Genomic DNA, 23,474 nt, shown 5'->3' with positions numbered 1-23,474 from the left:
CATAGGTACATCTGACCTTTGCAGGAGTACCTAACCTTCATCAGACCACTAACACGTCTAGTAGCCTCAATTACAGGTTTTATAACTGTTTGAGATTTTAGTAATGAACACAGAATGATTTTTTACAGTTTGACGGAAGCATATCAGTGCAAAGTGCAAGGTCTTACATACATACATATAATCACGTCTCATATCCCTTGCGGGGTAGATAGAGCCAGCAGGCTTGAAATGACTGATAAGCTACGTTCAGCTTTTTGGCTTTATGATAGAATTGAGATTCAAATAGTTACAAGTTGCTAGCCCATCGCCTAAAAGAAGAATCCCAAGTTTATAAGCCTATCCCTTAGTGGCCCTTTCCGACACTCCTGGGAAAGAGATGGAGTGGTCCTATTCCTTTTTTCTATTGGTGCCGGGAACCACACGGCACGCAGTTACAAGGTATTACAACATTGTGTACCTATGCAGTATTCATGTAATTAATATGATCTTGATTATATTAATTTTATGTAAATTCAATGGTAGCCATGGCTTATTAATGACTTAAAAACTCAAGTCCATTTTATTTTATACTAGCTGTGCCCGCGACTCCGTCCGCGTGGAATAGTGATTTTGAGCATCATTGAAGTCCCCTCAAGGATAATTAATTTTTCCCGTTTTATTTTTCACATTTTCCATTAGTCACTCACTCACACACACTCCTTATAGTTGCAGCGTGTTAACCATACGGCACAAACAAAACTTCAGCTTTATAATATTATATACACACATACATATGGTCACGTCTATATCCCTTGCGGGATAGACAGAGCCAACAGTCTTGAAAAGACTGAATGGCGAAGTTCAGCTATTTGGCTTAACGATAGAATTGAGATTCAACTAGTGACAGGTTGCTAGCCCATCGCCTAAAAAAGAATCCCAAGTTTGTAAGCCTATCCCTTAGTCGCCTTTTACGACATCCATGGGAAAGAGATGGAGAGGTCCTATTATTTTTTGTATTGGTCCCGGGAGCCACACAGCACGCTTTATAATATTATATAGATTAAACTTTTGAATCATTACCACTGACTAGCTAACAATAATTTCACACCTGATTGAGCTATGCAGGTAATTAATATTACATAGTTGGTATACTGTTACCGTAATAGGACGTTATTTATCTGTAATAGTTCCGATTTTTCTTCTTCCGTCTATAATATTCCCTTTCTTCTCTGGTAAAGTAAATAAGAAAGTTTGTTTGTTCGAAGGCGCTAATCTCAGGAACTACTGGTTCGAATTGAAGAATTCTTTTTGTGTTAGGTAAATATAGACCATTTATCGAGGAAGGCTTTAGGCTATATAAAATCACACTGCAACTTTTAAGTGCGAAGAAATAATGGAAAATGTGCAAAAAACGGGGAACATTATTCATCCTTGAGGGCTACAATGATATCCAAAATCACGGGTATTGCTAGTAAATTATAAACGGGACAAAAAGCAATAAATTTGAATTCTTCTTTCAGGCGATGGGCCAGCAATCTGTCACTATTTGAATCTCAATTCCATCATGAAGCCACACAGCTGAACGTGGATTTTCTCAGTCATTTCAAGAGTAAGGACCATATTTCGAATGACTTGAAAAAGGGAGATGTTGGGGTACCCGTAAGAGTAGTTCTATTATAATAATTTAACTAAAAATTGAGTTAAATGTAGTGGGACAACTGTTTGTTTGATGAGCGTTATATATATTCATTTAATAGGGTCGTTTTTCACAATATAATTCGGAATAGTCAAATCCTATCTTAAAGCCAAATAGCTGAACGTGGCCTATCAGTCTTTACAAGGCTGTAGGCTCTGTCTACCCCGCAAGGGATATAGACGTGATTATATGTATGTATGTATAGTCAAATTAGACCTTCAAGCCCCGCCCTACCTTAATGTGTGTAGAGGAAGCGGGAGAGGTGAGTAAGGATCGCAGCAAGTGGAATTCCATAGTCTCTGCCTACCCCAATGGGAAACAGGCGTGATGGTATGTGTGTATGTATTTCAAGACTATTGGCTAGGGACATAGACGTAGCTATAGGTACCTACGATTAATGAAAAGTTATATATTTTTTTTATATATGTATATATAGTATATATATACGGGACAAATAACACAGATTGAGTTAGCCTCAAAGTAAGTTCGAGACTTGTTTTACGAGATACTAACTCAACGATACTATATTTTATAATAAATACTTATATAGATAAACATCCAAGACCCAGGCCAATCAGAAAAAGTTCTTTTCTCATCATGCCCCGACCGGGATTCGAACCCGGGACCTCCGGTGTCGCAGACAAGCGTACTCGCGCTGCGCCACAGAAGCCGTCAAAAAAGTTGTTTAAAAATAAGCTAGGTTTCATAAGTCAGTTGACAATTGGTGGGAAAAGATTGATACAAAAGATTGATGCAATCCAATCGGCTTGTAACATATAACAATAGCCGTAGCACATACCGGGTTCTGTTACTAAACAGTGCTCGTAAGAAATGTTCGCACGGTGTGTATCGATCGCTTACATACATCTTATCACGTCTTTATGCCTTGCGGGGTAGACGGAGCTAATAGTCTATAGTAGAAAAGACTGAAATGCCACTTTCACCTGTAGGTATGGCTTGGTGATCGAATTGAGATTCAAATAGTGACGAGTGATATTATAAAACGATAATAGATGATTCTATTATATACACAGATCCTTTTATCTTTCCAATTAACTATAGGCAAAACATAGATATAATAAAAAATAAAACAATAAAATTTTGTCTGTACATTGAGTATATCTTAAAAAAAAAATTATTTTATCGATATAAAAATAGCAAGCGAGCATGAATTTAAAAAAAAGGTGTCGTCTGTTAGTGTTTGTTTGTACACGCTAATAATACGCAAACAAAGTTGCGGGCATCAACTATACTTATAATACTTAATAGCAATCAGTCACTATTTGAATCTCAATTCTATCATTACCTAAGCCAAACAGCTGAACGTGGCCTATCAGTCTTTTCAAGACTATTAGCTCTGTCTACCCCGCAAGGGATATAGACGTGATTATATGTATGTATGTATATGTAAATACTTATCTTATATATAAAATTCTCGTGTCACAATGTTCATTCCCGTACTCCTCTGAAACGGCTTGAACGATTCTTATGAAATTTTGTGAGCATATTGAGTAGGTCTGAGAATCTTCCATCTATTTTTCATACCCCTTAGTGATAAGGGTTGTCCACTCTTAACATTTCTTTTAATTAGAAATTACTTGAAAATTTATTTATATGTAAAAACAACGTTTGCCGGGACAGCTAGTGTTACTATAATTCAATCCTATAACTATTTATATGTAGAAACAGTACAACTAACAAGAAGAACATTAAAATTCAGCATTATGATTGACGCACAACACCGCCACTATTTAAATAAATATGTATTATAAAAACAACGCATTTAATAATAATTAACTAAACGATTTTATAATAATTATGTTGTGATCTCGTAACCGATGCCGTTGTAAACAAATTGGTACGCCCTAGAAGGTTCAACACCAATTTATTTATTTATTTAAACTTAATTGCACAGAATAGAATAGAATAGATTTATTTTCAAAATTGTATACAAGGTATCACTTATTGACGTCACATCTCTTAAATCTAATTATAACTACTACCGCTTCCAAAGCGCATGTGTAGAAGAAGCGGCGGAACAAACTACACTGCAGCATTTTCACCGGACGTCAATTTACAAATACAGATCTCTTAAATCTAAATCGTGAACGAATGCACATTGTCTACATTAAAAAACATGAATGAATGTAGAAAATACAAATGAATACCACAATTATTACCTAATGCTAGAAGCATTATCTACCAGTCAACCATTGGGTCTGACAGAGAACTTTATGTGGGGTCAAACTAAATAAACATATTTATACCTACACAAATTCCAACGCATAAGTCCTAGGTTCGCTTTTCAGTTGTAACTTTGATTTTTCATTATATATTTCAGGTATATGTCTGTAGTTATGACCTAAAAATTCTTCATGTAGGTAATGGGTCACCACCTTTGAACCTTAATTCCGAAAGAAATAGGTATGTAGTTCCTTCTTACACCTCCAGGTAAAAAGACGTGATCATATATGTATACCAGCTGTGCCCGCAACTTTGTCCGCGTGGAATAGTTATTTTGGGCATCATTGAAGCCCTCAAGGATGAATAATTTTCCCCGTTTTTTTTTTCACATTTTGTTATATAGCCTAAAGCCTTCCTCGATAAATGGTCTATTACATACATACATATGGTCACGTCTACATCACAGACGTATGTAGACAGAGCCAACAGTCTTGAAAAGACTGAATTTACAAATGCCAAGACTAAATTAATGGTCTATTCAACATAAAAATATTTTATCAATTCGAACCAGTAGTTTCTGAGATTATAGCGTTCAAACAAACAAACAAACAAACATACTCTTCAGCTCTATAATATTAGTATAGATGTATGTATAATAATGTGAACGTGTCTGAAAGAATGTAATACATTGTTGTGATACGTGACTTTTGGTATTCAAAATAATTTTTAACCCTCGTTTCATAAAGGGAGGTTGTTAGACAAAGCGTCACGTGTTTTGCATGTATTGTGGTAACAAGATATTAATTCACATGATACGCGTCTTTACGCGTTGCGGGGTTAACATAGCCAGTAGTTACAGAGATCTGACAAAGGTCACGTTAGGCTTAATGCATTAAGTGATGCATATTCTCAAAATTTCTATGAAGATTTCAATCAAAGTAGTCAGTGAATATCTTTCCCTACATACATCACTGCATTATTGAAGTTCCTCTATTTTCTCTGCCTGTGACTATATCTCTTGCGGGGTAGACAGAGCCAACAGTCTTGAAAAACTGCAAGGCCACGACTTAACCCATTATAGGTAGTTTGTGTTTAATTGTTTTGAATAACATTCACGGGAGGATTTTTATAAGTGATTTATAATATTGTCAAAAAACGTAGGTATTTTTATCAAATATGATTAAGCAATGAATTCCTGTGTCGTGCTTTGGCTTAACTTGTGTTTTCACGTTTACGAGATGAGTGACGTCAAATGATTATAAGTAGGTACCTAAGTAAGTATGTAGGTAGGTACCTATCTTTTCGAAGAATATATTTTTATCACAATATTCTTTTCATAAATTGTTCCCGTTTTTTACGCCAAAATATAAAAAAAAAACAGTAATTAGACGCGATTAATGTCGGATAATTAAACCAATTTCAATGAAGCCATTAAACCCTATAAAAAAAAACTACTTACATCAAAAACAACACCAGTATAAACCCTTTCAATCACAACACAGCCACTGAATTTTAGAATACACGAGAAAAAAAAAATTTGTTTGAAAATATCGAGACGTTATTACGCGACGTGTGACGTAACCCGGCGCGTACGCAAGTTACGAAAGCCAAACAGGTACTGGCTGGCTGTCGGCGTTCTCGGTTCGAAATACGAATGTTTTGAATTGATATAGGTGAGGCAAAAGAGTTTGCAGATGCAGCTAAGGTAGAAAAAAAAAACCAAAAACAAGTTTGCGGCCAGTGTTCGGGATTTTAAGATTTCCTTGAGCTATGAACGTAAGTATTTAATGAGAGAACAGATAATTAATAATAACGACATCACGATTCTCAATGGCTGAATGAGATAATAATATGAATAAACTCTTCCTTTTCCGGTTGGGATTTCCAGAAATATGTAATTTTTAACTTGATAAGACATTTTTTTTTAGTTTCTGTTAAAAATTTTATCTAATAAAATTCCAATTAATATTTATTTTACAATATCTAAGTAATTTAATGATTACAAACGTAAACATCTTATAAAACAAGATACATACATACATATAATCACGCTTATATCTCTTGCGGGGTAGACAGAGCCAACAGTCTTGAAAAGAACAATAGGCCACGTTCAGCTTGGCTTAATGATAGAATTGAAATTCAAATAGTAACAGGTTGCTAGCTCATCGCCTAAAATAAGAATAACACGTTTATAGGCCTATATTTAACAACACCCATGGGAAGGAGATGGAGTTGTCCTATTCTTTTTTGTATTGGTGCCGGGAACCACACGGTACCTTTAAAATAGGTTTATGATTATATTTGAAACTGCACACGTAATGTATGTACCTATCTACCTTTATTTAAAAGAGACGAATATTAACTTCTTCTTCTTCTTCTTCAGCCCATATTCATCCACTGCTGGATGTAGGCCCCTAGTAATGCACGCCATTCTCCACGGTTTTGTGCTTTTCTCATCCACCTCCTTCCAGCAATCTTGACCAGATCGTCATACCCACAGGTTTACCCACATTCCGGCGATCAGTTCTGGGTCTCCACTCCAGTACCACTTTGCCCCAGCGGTCGTCTGTGGTGCGGCATATATGGCCCGCCCATCGCCACTTTCTTTGGGCTACTTCCTGAGCAATGTCGGTGAGCCTTGTCCGTCTTCGGATTTCCGTGTTTCTTATTTTATTCCGGATAGAAACACCAAGCATTGCCCGCTCCATAGCCCTCTGAGCGACTTGTAGCATGCTTACAAATATTAACTTATCATCTTCATAAAATGCATATTTTTTCAAGTAACAAACTTTTTGATGCAATAAAGGTATGACACAGGTTAAGTGGTGACTGTGGAACCTTAGATCATAATAATGGTCTTAGTATGGAACAAATTAAGAAGCACAAGTTATAGTTTTTCAAAGTTAATGCAGTAAAAGTAGGTATGTATGTACCTAAATCGACAAAAACCTACGAACTTTGAACAGCGTAATAAGTTAGTTTATCGCGCGATGAAAACTGCATAGCGCGTGCATAATCCAAAGCTAAGTAAAAGTGAAATTTTAAATCAAAAGTACCTCAACCTAAGTTGTTTGAAAATTAACTTTCCTCCAATTCATATCATGCTAACTTAATGTAGCTTGCAATATGACCTTCCGATGATATATCTGGTTGCAACATTAGGCCGCCTTATGTAACGTCTATCTATGTCAGACGATTGACCATTCATAGGATGCCATCGACTTTGTCCATAAATTAATGTTGCTAATTATTTCGTGATGGTGTTACGGGAAAATGGTCTTTAAGTGTTTGAGAACTGAAGATGATTTTTAAGGGAATATATGTATAAATAAATAAATATAAATATATACGGGACAAATTACACTGATTGGGTTAGCCTCGAAGTAAGTTCGAGACTTGTGTTACGAGATACTAACTCAACGATACTATATCTTATAATAAATACTTATATAGATTAACATCCAAGACCCAGGCCAATCAGAAAAAGTTCTTTTCTCATCATGCCCTAGCCAGGATTCGAACCCGGGACCTCCGGTGTCAAGACAAGACACACAGACAAGCGTACTACCGCTGCGCCACAGAGGCCGACAAAGTGCATGCAAGTGTATGCATGAAGCATGTACCTATGTTGGTCAAATAAATCTAAATTTATATAAACGAGGACATATTAGGGTATAGCGGGAGCGATGATTCGGGCTCGACAGCTACAAAGGGAAGATCTTCCGGCAGGCTAGGTGTTATGCCCGGGGAACCGCGCGACAGACGACTCCACTTCTTAAGGGTGAAATCTTTGCTTGCGCGATTTAGCATACGCGCTGCGTTTGTATTTTCCAACACCGCCCAAACCAATTAGAAATTCGTCATATTTTTTTTTAATTACGCGAACTGATAAAATTACCAAACCACTTAGAAACTCGTCATGTCTTTTATTATGCGAACTGATAAAATTAAGGATTTCCTCCCCCTTTGTTTCTCGCAAACCCTGTAGGTACATAACTTAGGGATTTTCAAGGTACTAGTAAATATTTTTAGAGTAAATAGGCAATATTTTAGCTTGCGTGCACTAACTTAGAATCTCATTTTTTGCCATTTTGGTAGATTTAGATCAAACGCATTAAAATTCTTGTAGTGTCTCGGCGCTTAGCCGCCCTTTTCGTGTACATATTATAGTACCTACATTTTAATTTATGATGCATTATACTAACAATACAAATATAAGGGGTAAGACTGATTGTTACTTACGATTTGACTTATTTGTTTAATTGTTAACTCAAAGATTTTAAAAAGATAAACATATTTATTAATGACTTCGTACTTTCCTATAAATGTTCTAAACTGAGTCTGTTGAACTTTATTTAGATCAAGGATCGGGACAGTCATTTCATTCATGATTCAATGACTTACCAGCGAAGTCACGAAGTGCTTACAGAACGACTAATTAATTTCACGATTAGATTTTTATTAAGACTTGAATTTTATTTACTTACTTTGCACTAATCACCTAGTAGTTAAACTATTTGTTATTCATCATCCTATTGACTAAACAGATATACAAGGAGAGTGTGGAGGGAAAGGTCGGTGTGGAAAAGCCTAGACGAACGTATCTTGATCAAATGAAGGATGTCCTGGGAAAGGGTCAGGTCAAGAGTACCCGAAACCGCCGAGCTTGCATGAAGAGAGTTATGAATGTGTAGTCTCTGCCTACCTCTACGTGAAAGAGGCGTGATTTTATGTATGTATAATTTTAATAACCAGTTACGAATATGAAATTTCCTTGTTGTTTTTGTAACCATGTTTATATATGTAGCTATTTAGTTACATTTATAACCTATAGTCACATTAGTCACATAATATAACCTTAATATTAAAGTAGAATTATCCGAATCTTCTATCATCAGGACATACTTACAGCTTTAGGTTGCCTTCCAGTGTTTACGAGACTAGGCTCTGTCTTCCCAGTAAAAGACAAAGACGTAAATGTACTCAAACAAAGAATTGTTTGGTGTAGTTAACCAGAGAAGTATATTTCTTTTGTCTCCGGTTCCGCATACGAAAGAAATGTAAACATTGGCTCAGCTGGAGCGCGTGCGCAGGAATTATGATCAATATACATAATATGTATATATATTATATACTTACCTATAAGTATTACGATTTATTTTTTCAGCTGGTTGGGATTTTTTATTCCAATCAACATAACTTTGCCGTGTGGTTCCCAGCACCAAAAGAAAAATGAATAGGACGACTGAAAAAGAATAGGGTGACATTTCTTTACCATAACGTAAAAGATGACTAAGGGATAGGCTTATATGTATGATTGGAATTCTTTAAGGCGATGGGCCAGCTACCTGTCACTATTTGAATCTCAATTCTATCATCAAGCCAAACAGCTGAACGTGGCCAATCAGTCTTTTCAAGACTGTTGGCTCTGTCTACACTGCAAGAGATATACACGTGACTTTATGCCAAAAAAAGAAATATAACGCCTAGTATTAATCTGAAAGCAATGTTGATCGTACACAATTGTCAGATTTAGATATACTATGTATAATATAGTAATACACGACGGAAGGCAAAAAAAAACTACATGTTTCAAGGTTTATATTAGCTGATTAGTTTTATCCAAGTTAATTTTTTGTGCCGTGCGGTTCCCGGCACCAATACAAAAAAGAATAGGACCACTACATCTCTTTCCCATGGTCGTATAAGGCGACTAAGGGATAGGCTTACAAACTTGGGATTCTTTTTTAGGCAATGGGCTAGCAATCTGTCACTATTAGAATCTCAATTCTATCATTAAGCCAAATAGCTGAACGGGTACATTCAGTCTTTTCAAGACTATTGGCTCTGTCTACCCCGCAAGGGATATAGACGTGTCCATATGTATGTATGTATGTAATTATTTTGTGAGTAAATAGTAGATATGTTACTCATAACTCTACTTTCTCAATAGATAGATAAAATACTTATATTTCATTCATTCATTCAGTCTATATTCCTTGCGGGGTAGACGCAGTGCCACGTGCACTTGCAGGCAGGCCACGTTCAGCCATTAGGTTTAATGATAGAATTGAGATTCAACAAGTGACAGGTTGCTAGCCCATCGCCTAAAAGAAGAATCCCAAGTTTATAAGCCTATTCCTTAGTCACCTTTTACGACATCCTTAGGTAAGAGATGGTTTGGTCCTATTCTACTGGTACCGGGAACCACACGGCACGGTATATAAACTGTAGCGGGTATTAGGTTAAAGTAAATTTAAGATTTTATTCATTAAGCCAAATAGCTGAACGTGGCCATTCAGTCTTTTCAAGACTATTGGCTCTGTCTACCCCGCAAGGGATATAGACGTGACCATATGTACGTACGTAGTATAATTAATATTTAAAGATATATTTTATTTGTTGTTCGCTTTATCCTTCACATAATTCGCAAGTTGCCAAAAAACGAATATATATATTTTTCATGAAGAGCCGAGCTTGCATGAAGAGAGTTATGAATGTGGATGAAGCGAAGGAAGTATGCAGAGATCGTGGCAAGTGGAAAGAGGTAGTCTCTGCCTACCCCTCCGGGAAAGAGGCGTGATTTTTATGTATGAATGTATGTATATATTTTTCTGCTTCTCTTTTCTTTTCCTTAATATATCCTTGACCTAAAACAAAATCCATATTTTTATGTAGGTACGTATACAACTGTTATCAGCTACGCCCAGTATCACATATCAGATATGATAACCACTCATGATTCATTTCAACACGACAACTCTATTGTGAAACCTAGCTCACAGATTTGCGAGTAATTTCAATTTATTTATTTTTTTAATTTCATTGCATTTCAAAAAGCGTGTTTAAATTTCATAGTGTTATTTCAAATGAAGCCTGTTTTATATGTGTAGTGTGGTGAAGTGAATAGATTTGATTGTTCCATGACAAGTGTTTCATCAAAAAAGGTGTAGGTTTTTACTGTAAAAATGCTATCGGATTGATGTGAAGGGTATTTTAAATGCGTTAGATTTTTATTTTATTTACATAAGTGTACATTCATACATAAAATCACGCATCTTTCCTGGAGGGGTAGGCAGAGACTACCTCTTTTTCACTTGCCACCATCTCTGCATACTTCCTTCGCTTCATCCACATTCATAACTCTCTTCATGCAAGCTCGGCGGTTTTTTTGACTTGACTTTTGACCTGATCCTTTACCAGGACTTCCTTAATTTGATCAAGATACGTTCGTCTAGGTCTTCCCACTCCGACCTTTCCCTCCACACTCTCTTTGTATATCTGCTTAGTCAACCTGCTTTTATTCATCCTCTGCACTTGACCGAACCATCTTAACTTACCCTTTTCTATTCCTATAACTACATCTTCTTTCACATCACAACATTCCCTTATCACGCTGTTCCTTATCCGGTCACTATTTTTATTTAAACACGGGTAATTTTTTCTGCAGGTTAAATTTAAAATTATATCGAAATTAAATTAAAATTTGATGGGTTTCATTCAATATACTCGTTACAATGAGCAAAAACTTACGTCTTTACAATAAGGAAAATAAATATAATCAAAACCATAGCGCGTTTCAAAACGGGATAACGCCATCTATTATTAAAAAGGAAACTTAACTCTATACATAATTATGTTTAAACCAAAATTAGACACTAATTGATTTATACGAAATTTAAATAATTAAATATACTTACCTAACAAAACTTCAATGAATTAGGTACTTTTTTATTAATAAAAAAATTGTTTCATAACATCCATTTTCAAGATCATCGTTTCACAATATCTATGTAGGTACTTATTGTAGGGCTAATATCATAATTTTATTGATTAACACGTTTCGTTATAATCTCATTTTTATCTTTTATGCAATGCAATCGTAAATTGTAGTGTGTGTGATTAGACGTGCTATTGAATTTGTGTAATATTAGTGTCTTTTTTTTTATTGTTCAATTATTTTATTTTATTTGTGTAAAAAGTGATAATGATAAGTTTAAAACACGAGAACGAAGTGACAGGTTTAAAAATGGCGCCGGTTTAGATGTAGAAATATCGTTGATTAACTTTTAAAGATATTTATATAATGAAAATAGTAATCTCTAATATTATAATTACATACATACATACATACATATGATCACGTCTATATCCCTAGCGGGGTAGACAGAGCCACCAGTCTTGAAAAGACTGGTAGGCCACGCTCAGCTGTTTGGCTTAGTGATAGAATTGAGATTCAAATAGTGACAGGTTGCTAGCCCATCGCCTAAAAGAGGAATCTCAAGTTTATAAGCCTATCCCTTAGTCGCCTTTTACGACATCCGTGGGAAAGAGATGGAGTGGTCCTATTCTTTTTTGTAATGGTGCCGGGAACCACACGGCACGCCAGGACGTCCTTATAATTATAATCTAAAATATTAGATTTTTAACAAAAGTATCATTTATATAGCGCATAAAAAATAACTTTATACCTTTAAAATACACAAATACCTTTCGCATCAAACTGGACAAGTTTATTGCGAGAATAAATTTATTATTTAACTTCAGTACACTTAGGTGAACATAAATTAATTTCTATTAAAAGTAGTGTTTCTGAGGACAGAACATTTTTATTAACCAACATGCTTAGTGTAATTTAAATACAAATGAAATAAAATGAGTGTGCCGAGAAAAAATGGAACTTTGAACCAAAAGGAGATTAAGGGAGTTAAGGATAGTCCGTGTTACTTCTGCAATGAGCTGTTTGAAATGGGAAAGCTTCAGGTAAGAAAAAACATTAATTTATAAGCACATATAGATCTCTTTCCTATTGATTTTGTAAAAAGCGACAATATAGATACTTAATCACGTCCATATATAATCGTGCCGTGTGGTTCCCTGCGTCAATACAAAAAAGAATAGGACCACTCCATCTCTTTCCTATTGATTTTGTAAACAGCGACAAAGGTAGGCTTTTAAACGTGGGATTCTTTTAGGTGATGGGCTAGCGACCTCTCACTTTTTGAATCTGAATTCTATCATAAAGCCAAACAGCCGAACGTGGCCTATCAAACTTTCAAGATTGTTAGATTTATCTACTCCGCGAATGATATAGACGTGATTATATATATGTATGTATGTAATTATGTTTATTCTCCTTGCGAGTTTGACAGAGCCAACAGTCCCAAAAAGACTGAAAGGCCTTGCTCAGCCGCTTGGAAACGAGATTCAAATAGTGACAGGTTGCTAGCCCATCGACTTAACGAAGAATCCAAAGTTTATAATCCTATCCCTCATGGGACATGGGACATCCATGGGAAAGAGAGTGTGGTCCTATTCTTTTTTTGTATTTGTGTATATATTTAGACGTGATTATATATATGTATATAATGTAACAAAAACAGTTTATTATCTGAAAAAAATGTATTTATCAATACCAATAAAGCAATCGATGTTTTCAAGGTTATCAGATAAATGGCTATCTACCGCAAATTGCTTATCATAAGGGCGGGATTATTTTTGGCTAGATATTTATATACCTAAGGGATAGGCTTACAAACTTCTTTTTCAGGCGATGGGCAAGCAACCTGTCACTATTTGAATCTCAATTCTATCATTAAGCCAAATAGCTGAACGTGGCCATTCAGTCTTTTCAAGACTATTGGCTGTGTCTATCCCGCAAGGGATAAATACGTGACCATATGTATGTATGTATTTATATTTATACTATACAAGAGGCCGCCCGCGACTTCGTCTACATGGAAACCCTATCAATCCCGCGGGAACTCCGGGATAAAAAGTAGCCTATATGTTATTCTGAGTCTTCAACTACGTACATACCAAATTTCATCGTAAGCAGTTCGGTAGTTTTTGCGTGAAAGAGTAATAAACATCCATAGGTACTGACATCCTCAAGAACTTTCGCATTTATAATATTAGAAGGATTGTAATGTCTACAAGTTACTGATTATAATGCGTACACACATACACACAGTCACATAGATTAAATCGACCTAAAGAAAGATTGAAAAGATTCTGAAATTACGAAAATGAATGAATGATACCGTGTCGTAATCAGATTTATCCTTTTGAATGAGGTAATGGATATAAAGCTGATGAGTTTGTTTGTACATGCTTATCTCCGGAACTACTTGCCAGATTTGTTACATGACATAGCTACATGCAAACATGAAATTACGCCTCTTTCCCGGAAGAAAACGAAATCGCGGGCGGCCTCTATTCATACATATATAAGATTAAAGGCAAGAATACATTGTTAGTTAGATAATTTTCAGTGAGATGAATATTCGAAGACAATTAATGGTATGTTTGCATTTACATAGTACCTATCTTAATTATAAAAATTACGGACATACCTACGTACATAAAATCACGCCTTTTTTCGGAGGGGTAGGCAATCACTACATCTTTCGACTTGCCACGATTTCTGCATACTTCCTTCGCTTCGGTTTCGGCTACTCTTGACCTGACCCTTTACCAGGACGTCCTTAATTTGATCAAGATACGTTCGTCTAGGCCTTCCCACTCCGACCTTTCCCTCCACACTCTCCTATTATATTTTTATTTCGCGTTTACTTATTTCATTAAAAATCTGGAGCAGGTATATTTTATTTATATTTATAGTTCCCGTAGGATTAGCAAAAACGCGTATTTTCATGAAGGTGGCGCTACAATCGCCAAATACATAACATCGAAAATAGTCATTGGTACATGGCTTAGTTGGGATTCGAACATATACATACATACTTATAATCACGTCCATATCCCTTGCGGGGTAGACAGAGCCAACAGTCTTGAAACGACTGATAGGCCAAGTTCAGCTGTTTGGCTTTATGATGGAATTGAGATTCAAATAGTGACAGGTTGCTAGCCCATCGCCTAAAAGAAGAATCCCAAGTTTATAAGCTTATCCCTTAGTCGCCTTTTACGACATCCATGGGAACGAGATGGAGTGGTCCAATTCTTTTTTTTTTTTATTGGTGCCGGGAACCACACGGCACTTTTTTATTTTAACACATTAGGGATTCGAACCTGTGCCTTTTTGTGCCTTTTCACGCATTTTAACCGGGCACCTTACCTATTCGACCACCGTCGCTCTCATATTTATTAATATTATAGAATAGAATAGAATAGATTTATTTTCAAAATTGGACACAAGGTATCACTTATTGACGTCACATCACTTAAATCTAATTATAACTACTGCCGCTTCCAAAGCGCATGTGCAGAAGAAGCGGCGGAACAAACTACACTGCAGCACTTTCATCGGACGTCAATTTACAAATATAGATCTCTTAAATCTAAATCATGGACGAATGCACATTGTCTACATTATTTATTCATCATCGTTGAACAGAACCACCTGAAAGAATGTGGGAGCATCCTGGAGCAGTGCCCCTTGAGGTGTGGGGCCTGGATTCAGAGGAAACATCGAGACACCCACACCAAGGATTGTCCACAGCTCGAGAAGGTAATAACCTGACCTCACCCTTTGTACTTGAAGAGGTAGGCCAAAATCAAAGGTCAATTTATTTATATTGACAAAATTATAAGTAGGTACTTACCTACAATCACGTTTTCTCCCTCACAGGGTAGACAGAGCCAACAGGCAGAATAGGCATGATGACGAAAAACATGATGATGATGATGATGACGATAAACAGCTGAACGTGGCCTTTCAGTCTTTTCAAGACTGTTGGCTCTGTCTACCCCGCAAGGGATATAAACGTGATGATATTAAATAGTATTAAAACAAAAACCTCGTCATCATGCCTATTCGATGTCATTTACATTACCTATTAAAAGAATTTTTATTAACTCATTTCCAGAATCGAAAATCATCGACATATGACAGCACGTGGAGCCCTGAGCCGCCCCACACGTGGGTGCCGCAGGCGCCGCATTTAGACGACAGGATCGGGAGGCTCGAAAAGGAAGTTGACGCTATCAAGTAAGTAGCTCATGAGATTGTATAATAGGTGCCTACCTATTAGACAATCTCATGAGTCAAACTTAACACTTAAAGACCCATGTTATCCATTTTTGGCAAATAACGTTCTCTGTTCTCGGGAGTTTAAGTTTTGAGTTAGCAGACTACTTATCACAGTTTAAATATTAATTTTTAGAAGGCCGTCTTCATCTGCAGAGAACGATGTACCTATATTTTCTGTCCGTTAGAACTGTAAATCAGTATTAAAATCCTTGATTACAGACTTGCCCTAGCCGAAGAATCGAGCCAACGCGACATCCACCAGACGGAACTTCAAAACCTTCGCTCCAAGATGGTGCTGATGGAGGAACGGAGCCAGCACTTCCTGTCCACGCTGGTGTCCACCAGAGCCACCATGGATGATGAGCAGGAGCGGACCAGCAACTGGGCATCTCAGTTCAAACATGACCTCGCTAATGTACAATTGGCTATACAGGTAACATTTAATATTCTTTATTTTAATAGTTTTTTATGATCATTCTTTGACGGCCTCTGTGGCGCAGCGGTATTACGCTTGTCTGTGATACCGAGGGTCCCGGGTTCAAATCCCGGCCAGGGCAAGATGAGAAAAGAACTTTTTCTGATTGGCCTGGGTCTTGGATGTTTATCTATATAAGTATTTGTTATAAAATACAGTATCGTTGAGTTAGTATCTCGTAACACAAGTCTCGAACTTACTTCGAGGCTAACTCAATCAGTGTAATTTGTCCAAAAAAAAAAATTGACTTATGGCAAGTGGAATGATATTGTCCCAGTCAACCCCTCCAAGATAGACCCATGACTTTATGTTTACCCAATTCGTATTCTCTCTCACCTACAGAGGCACGTAGATTACGAATAAGGTATGATATGGAACCAAGACTAACGCCCGGAAAAAGAAACATTCCGCGACTGATAGAAAGAAATGAAAAAATAAATCAGATTCGCGCGGCACCGCCTTCCTATGTAAATACCACGGAAGCTAGAAAGATTTTCTTGTATTTTATAGCAAGCTTCCATAAAGGGAAATCCCTTAAATTCTAGCAGGAAAGTGAAAAAAACATCAGTCCAATTTATTTCGTTCGAACCCAAGACTTAACAAGCTAACTTGAATACTAATTATGGGTTCATATATCTAGTATCTATTTAAAAGCAGTAACTGTAATTTAACTGATGTACTTTATGATATACAATATAGAATTTGAATTTGAATACAAATTAAAATTCTATCAGGACCTACAAAACGAGCAACTGAACACAGCAATGCGTCTGGAGAGTGCGACAAACCAACTGGTGAATGAACAGCATGAGAGGGAACTGCTGGAGCAGGCTCTGACACACCATGACAATAGGATCAGAGCGGTAAATAAACTTGGTAAGCAGATTTCTTCTTTTATAATTCCAATAAGACTGTTGGCTCTGTCTACCCCGCAAGGGATATAGACGTGACAATATGTATGTATGTATGTATAATGCCAAAATATTTTGCACCTGTAATAATTTTGATATTAATCTTCTCCGAGCGGAGGGAAGTGTAGCTAATTTGTAGTCTTCGACCACAATACTACCTTCTACTGTGGAACAAGGAAGTAGGAGGAATATGACGAATGAGGGAAGAAAGCCTGTGTTCTTTAGATCAATAGAACCAAAGTCTTAGGACTCAAAATTTTCAACTTAAAGAGTATGTTATATATAAAGTTCTCGTGTCACAATGTTCGTTCCCGTAATACTCCGAAACGGCTTGACCGAATCTCCTGAAATTTTGTGAGCTTATTGAGTAGGTCTGAGAATCGATCAAACATCTATTTTTCATACCCCTTAGTGATAAGAGTGTGCACACGTACTTTTTTTTTAAATTAGTAATTAATTAAAAAATATTTATAAGGCAAAACAACGTTTGCCGGGACAGCTAGCAAAATATAAAATACATAGGTATATACTAGATACTTTTGTAAAGGTAGACTAAGTACATATTGTATCAAAACAACTGTTATATTTAAAACTAGCTGTGCCCGCGACTTCGTCCGTGTGTAATAGTTATTTTGGGCATCATTGAAGCCCTCAAGGATAAATAATTTTCCTCGGTTTATTTTCACGTTTTCCATTATTTCTTCTCTCCTAATAGTTACAGCGTGATGTTATATACCATCAAGCCTTCCTCGATAAATGGTCTATACAAAACAAAAATAATTTTTCAATTCGAACCACTGAGATTAGCGCGTTCAAACAAACAAACTCTTTAGCTTTATAATATTAGTATAGATATATGTAGTGTTGTGGGAGAAGGCCCTTATTGTAATGTACCAAATGTATGTTGTAGCAATGTCTAATGTATGTAGTGATATTAAATGTTACCAGCTTTATAATATTAGTATAGATATTCAATTAAACCACATTACATTTCAGAGGACGTGATAAACTACATACGGCAGACAGTGGAAGCGGAACGGGAGAGGAACCTGGAGAGCCGGGCGGTGCTGGAGGCGGAGCTGATGGAAGCCAGGAGGTCTTCGCAGCAGCTCACCCAGCTCACTATGGTCAGGGAACAGCTGCAGACCACGGAGATAGAGAGACCGGTGAGCGTCGAAATATCACTATCAATAAAGAGTTTGTTTGTTTGTTTGAACGCGCTAATCTCAGGAACTACTGGTTCGAATTGAAAAATTCTTTTTTGCGTTGAATAGAGCAAAATCGAGGAAGGATTTAGGCTTCAATGATGGCCAAAATAAGTATTCCACGCGGTCGAAGTCACGGGCACAGCTAGTGGTGAATAAATTGCTCAGATGGTCACAATGGACGGATAAACAAGGTGTGTTTCAGTGGTAACTTCGGAATGGAAAGGCTTAGCAGAACGTATTTTAATTAAATTGGGTGTCCATTCACATAATACAGGCAGTACCCGAAACCGCCGAGCTTGCATGAAGGGAGTTATGAATGTGGATGAGGCGAAGGAAGTGTGCAGAGATCGTGGCAAGTGGAAAGAGGTAGTCTCTGCCTACCCCTCCGGGAAAGAGGCTTGATTTATGTATGTATATGCTCTAACACCATCATCATCATCACCATCGCCTGGGATGATCAGATGACAGTCGCCGATGAGGCTGTAAAAATGACAGTATATTATAGAAATTACTATTTGTGTCTATTTGTGTGATCGAGTAACATCGCCTGCTATTTATTTTTTCAGCGTTTAGCTATTTGGCTTTAAGATAGAATTGAGATTCAAATAGTGACAGGTTGCTAAACCATCGCCAAAAAAGGAAACCCAAGTTTGTAAGGGATACCTTAGTCGCCTTTTACGACATCCATGGGAAAGAAATGGAGTGGTCCTATTCTTTTTTGTATTGGTGCCGGGAACCACACGGCACTAAATGAAGTTTAAATAAGTAAATAAATGATTTAATTGGGTATCTATATTGCAGGCATTGGATCGCTTAGCGATTCTCGAAGTGGCAACGGCAGACGCAAGAGCTGAATCCCAGGAGCATTCAGCCAAGATGGACATCATCATGCGCGACATGAGAGCGCTGACCAAGTCCTACCACAAGCTGAGGAGCGAACTGGCCGACTTTCAGACCAGGGTCAGCTTTGAGAGGTTCGAGACTGGCAGTGATGATGGTAAGCCGATTTTTATAAGCAAGCTAAGTTATTATTCCATAAAATTTTTGAGCATCAGTGGTTGAATCGATAAAGTGCTCGGTCAAAATGCGTGATGCACATCAAGCCATACATATATATAGTCACGTCTATATCCCTTGCGGGGTAGACAGAGCCAACAGTCTTGAAAAGACTGAATGGCCACGTTCAGCTATTTCGCTTAATGATAAATTGAGATTTAAATAGTAACAGTTTGCTAGCCCATCGCCTAAAAAAGAACCCCAAGATTGTTAGCCTATCCCTTAGTCGCCTTTTACGACATCCATGGGAAAGAGATGGAGTGGTCCTATTCTTTTTTGTTCTGGTGCCGGGAACCACGCGGCATGTAAGTTTATATTTCAATTGTTATGTACACAAGCCAATGCCTCTCTTTACACTTTCCTGTCGTGGGCCTGCTGGAAGAAATTTCTCTTGAAATAAGCAGTGCCCTTGTACTGAATTTCTCTTTAGTTTAAGTTCCATTCTTATTTTCCTTAATGTCCATAAATATATAAATAAAAAATAAAGAAGGGTGTGTAAGTACGGCCTCTGTGGCGCAGCGGTAGTGCGCTTGTCTGTGACACCGGAGGTCCCGGGTTCAAATCCCGGCCAGTGCATGTTGAGAAACGAACTTTCTCTGATTGGCCTGGGTCTTGGATGTTTATCTTTATAAGTATTTATTATAAAATATAGTATCGTTGAGTTAGTATCTCGTAATACAAGTCTCAAAAACTTACTTCGAGGCTAACTCAATCTGTGTAAATTGTCCGATGTAGGTATATTTATATATTTAATTTAATTAGATATTTATCTTACGTTCCAGGACATTTCCTATGGAGAATAGACCAGTTCACATCCAGGATGAAAGACGCCAAGGAGAAGGACACAGTCATCACCAGCCCGTACTTCCGAACCACCAAATATGGTTACACTGTCAAGGTATGTCCCTATATCAACGTTTACGACAATCTGAAAAATATTTGATTTGGTGTTTTATGAATTGAATGAAAAAGAAAAAAGTACGTTAAAAAATAGGTACATACATACTTACATACATATGGTCACGTCTACATCCCTTGCGGGGTAGACAGAGCCAACAGTCTTGAAAAGACTGAATGGCCACGTTCAGCTAGGTACTTGGCTTAATGATAGAATTGAGATTCAAATAGTGACAGGTTGCTGAACCGTTGCCTAAAAAAGTATCCCAAGTCTGTAAGCCTATCCTCTAGTCGCCTTTTACGACATCCATGGAAAAGAGATGGAGTGATCCTATTCTTTTTTGTATTAGTGCCGGGAACCACACGGCAAAAAAAATAAATTTACACATTAATACAGTTATGATAACACCTTATGTGGCTACAATGTAGAATAACCATGATAGACTCTTCCACGCGAACAAAGTCGCGGGTTACAGCTAGTCTATGTATATAACTAATTGTTGACGGCCTCTGTGGCGCAGCGGTAGTGCGCTTGTCTGTGTCACTGGAGGTCCCGGGTTCAAATCCTGGCCTGGGCATGATGAGGAACAAACTTTCACTGATTGGCCTGGGTCTTGGATGTTTATCTATTTAAGTATTTATTATAAAATATAGTATCGTTGAGTTAGTATCTCGTAACACAAGTCTCGAACTTACTTCGAGGCTAACTCAATCTGTGTAATTTGTCCGGTATATATATATTTATTATTTATTTTATTGTTATTAAGTGAGTGACTGACAGACAACTTACATCCGAAATTACTGGGCGTCGAATATCAGACATTGCAGACATCATTATTTTTAACGCTATTTTAAGATGTGCCCGGCTTCTTAGTGTAAGTGATAAAATAAAAACTTAACATAGATTAACTTTGTCTGTATTCGCGTTTTACTTATATATTAACGTACACTACAATAAACAAAACAAAACAATAAAGTTAATACTTCGTCGCGGTAGCGCGCGGGAGGTCTCCGCTTTCTGGCAGTGTTGCCTGTTATACTATTTATTTTAAAGCTTTCTTCTTATCATTAAGCCATCCGGCTACACGTTATGTCAGTCTTATATTTATTGGCCCTGTCTTCCCCGTATAAAGACGTGATTATATGTGTTTTCGTCATTGGGATTTTTATTTTAGGCAATGTACCTACAAGACCCTGTCTCTTTTTGAATTTCAATTCAAACATTATGCTAGACAGCTGAAGGTGATCTTACAATTTTTTCAAGACTGTTAGCTCTGTCTTCCCAGTAAGGGATAGAGATGTAATTAAAAGTGTGGATTGCAGTGGATGTATGCGAATTCACTTATCTTCCAGGCAGAAGTGAACCTCAATGGGATAGGCAGATGGAAAGGTCGCCACATAACCTGCACGGTGCGACTGGTCGGCGGGTCGTACGACTCGCTGCTAGAGTGGCCTTGCGACCTCACCGTCAACATCGCTTTGAAAGACCAACCCAACAATAGGAGTCAGGTTAGAACGTCATCTCTACGTCACACGCCATCAGCCAATAAACGCGAAGTATAAAAATCTTTATGTTCTAATTGGGATGATGATGTCTTAAAATAATATTGATTAGTTAATAGCCTGATAGAATAAATAAAGAATAAATTTATATTCATTCAAAGTACGATGGGAAAGACCGTTTAAAAAATTCAAAATTATTTTAATATAACTATGCCAGGAGTGAATAAACAAAAATATGGAATAACTTTTATTAAGACATCATATCCATAAACGCAATAATTAAGGTAGCTGCCATACAAATAAAGTTCATGGCGCGAACAAGATACTCAATTGTGACGTCACACTTGAGTACCGTTCCGTAAGACGCGTTTTGGACTCGTCCAAATAATGTGTTATGTTACTTCGTATATCTCAGGTAGATTATTGCTTTTTTTGACCAATGTTTTAGTTTTTGTGAAATTAAATTAACACCAAAACAAATAAAATTGTCATCATGCCTATTTCTAAAGACTACAAATCAGATTGTCATTCGTAGGTACTTCGTACTCTTAACATTATTTCCTTCAATTCTACAGGCCATGGATATAGTAAAAAGTCTGCAAGTCCGTCGGAAGACCTCCCCAAGCCAGGATTATGAAACCGAAGACGAGCGGACCAAATCCACGGAAGCTTTGGACAAGAGCGTGGTCCAGCTGAAACGGCAGTACGTGTTCTTCCCCCACACTAGTCTGGACAAGTTGGAGTATGTCAAGAATGATACAATGTTTTTGGAGTTCACTGTACTGCAATAAGACTTTTTAAACTGATTTTTGTTGTGTTATATCATGAATAATATTAAAAGGCGACATCTCTACGCCACAAAAACAAAATCGCGCGACGCTTTCACTCAAAAACAACGAAAAGTCTACATCGCGCAAGCAAAGATTTCACTGATTGGAGCATATACATATACAACCTCCGACACAACATCGTCTGTCGCGCGGTTCCCCAGGCGTCACTCCAGCCTGGCGGAAGATCTTCCCTTTGGTGGCGGTCGAGCCGAATCATCGCTCCCGCACAGTTTACACTATACTGGAATATTTCACGTGCAATAGTTTATCAAACTGAACAACTTTTACTATAGCACTAATCACGAAACTGCGAAACAGTCATCTGTTTCATATTTTGCGGTCAAAGACAAGTGTCTTACAAAATTAAAATAATCTTGTGTACATACATACATATAGTCACGTCCATATCCCTTGCGGGAAAGACAGACCCAACAGTCTTGAAAAGAGTAATAGGTCACGCTCGCCTGTTTGGCTTAATGACAGAATTGAAACTCAAATTTGGTTGGAAAAAAAGGTTGCTAGCACATCGCCTAAAAAATAATCCCAAGTTCATAAGCCTATCCCTTAGTCCCTTAGAAAGAGATGGGGTAACCTTATTCTTTTTTGTATTAGTGTATATCAGTATTCTCGTATTATGAAATAATTTACCCTGTATAAGTAGAAATTAAATAGAAATTTAATGTGTTTTCCAAATTTAATTATATATGACGAAATGACAATTTTTAAATAAAGTAACATAACAT

General features: G+C 37.1%; 2 protein-coding genes across 8 annotated transcripts in view; one reads left to right on the top strand and one right to left on the bottom strand.

Annotated features, from left to right (window-relative positions):
• LOC106140036 (phospholipid-transporting ATPase ABCA1) overlaps window positions 1–23,474 on the bottom strand; it is a 262,166-nt gene that overhangs the window by 74,366 nt on the left and 164,326 nt on the right. The window lies entirely within an intron of this gene.
• Window positions 10,594–23,260, top strand: LOC106141579 (TNF receptor-associated factor 3-like). 7 transcript variants are annotated; one of them, XM_060950507.1, is made up of 11 exons: window positions 10,594–10,806; window positions 12,462–12,622; window positions 15,216–15,329; window positions 15,688–15,809; window positions 16,071–16,284; window positions 17,061–17,202; window positions 18,234–18,403; window positions 19,247–19,442; window positions 20,284–20,399; window positions 21,752–21,907; window positions 22,477–23,260. In XM_060950507.1, the coding sequence occupies exons 2-11, from the start codon at window positions 12,515–12,517 to the stop codon at window positions 22,690–22,692; spliced, it is 1,554 nt and encodes a 517-aa protein (XP_060806490.1). In that variant the 5' UTR covers window positions 10,594–10,806; window positions 12,462–12,514; the 3' UTR covers window positions 22,693–23,260. The 7 variants fall into 7 exon arrangements, with proteins under 7 accessions (XP_060806490.1, XP_060806489.1, XP_060806488.1 ...); XM_060950506.1 differs by having other exon boundaries at window positions 12,447–12,622; XM_060950505.1 differs by having other exon boundaries at window positions 12,444–12,622.

Source organism: Amyelois transitella, chromosome 21 (assembly GCF_032362555.1).
Source record: "Amyelois transitella isolate CPQ chromosome 21, ilAmyTran1.1, whole genome shotgun sequence".
Lineage (NCBI taxonomy): Eukaryota > Metazoa > Arthropoda > Insecta > Lepidoptera > Pyralidae > Amyelois > Amyelois transitella.
Note: the sequence above shows the minus strand (reverse complement) of the source record. Positions and strands in the feature narration are given on the sequence as shown.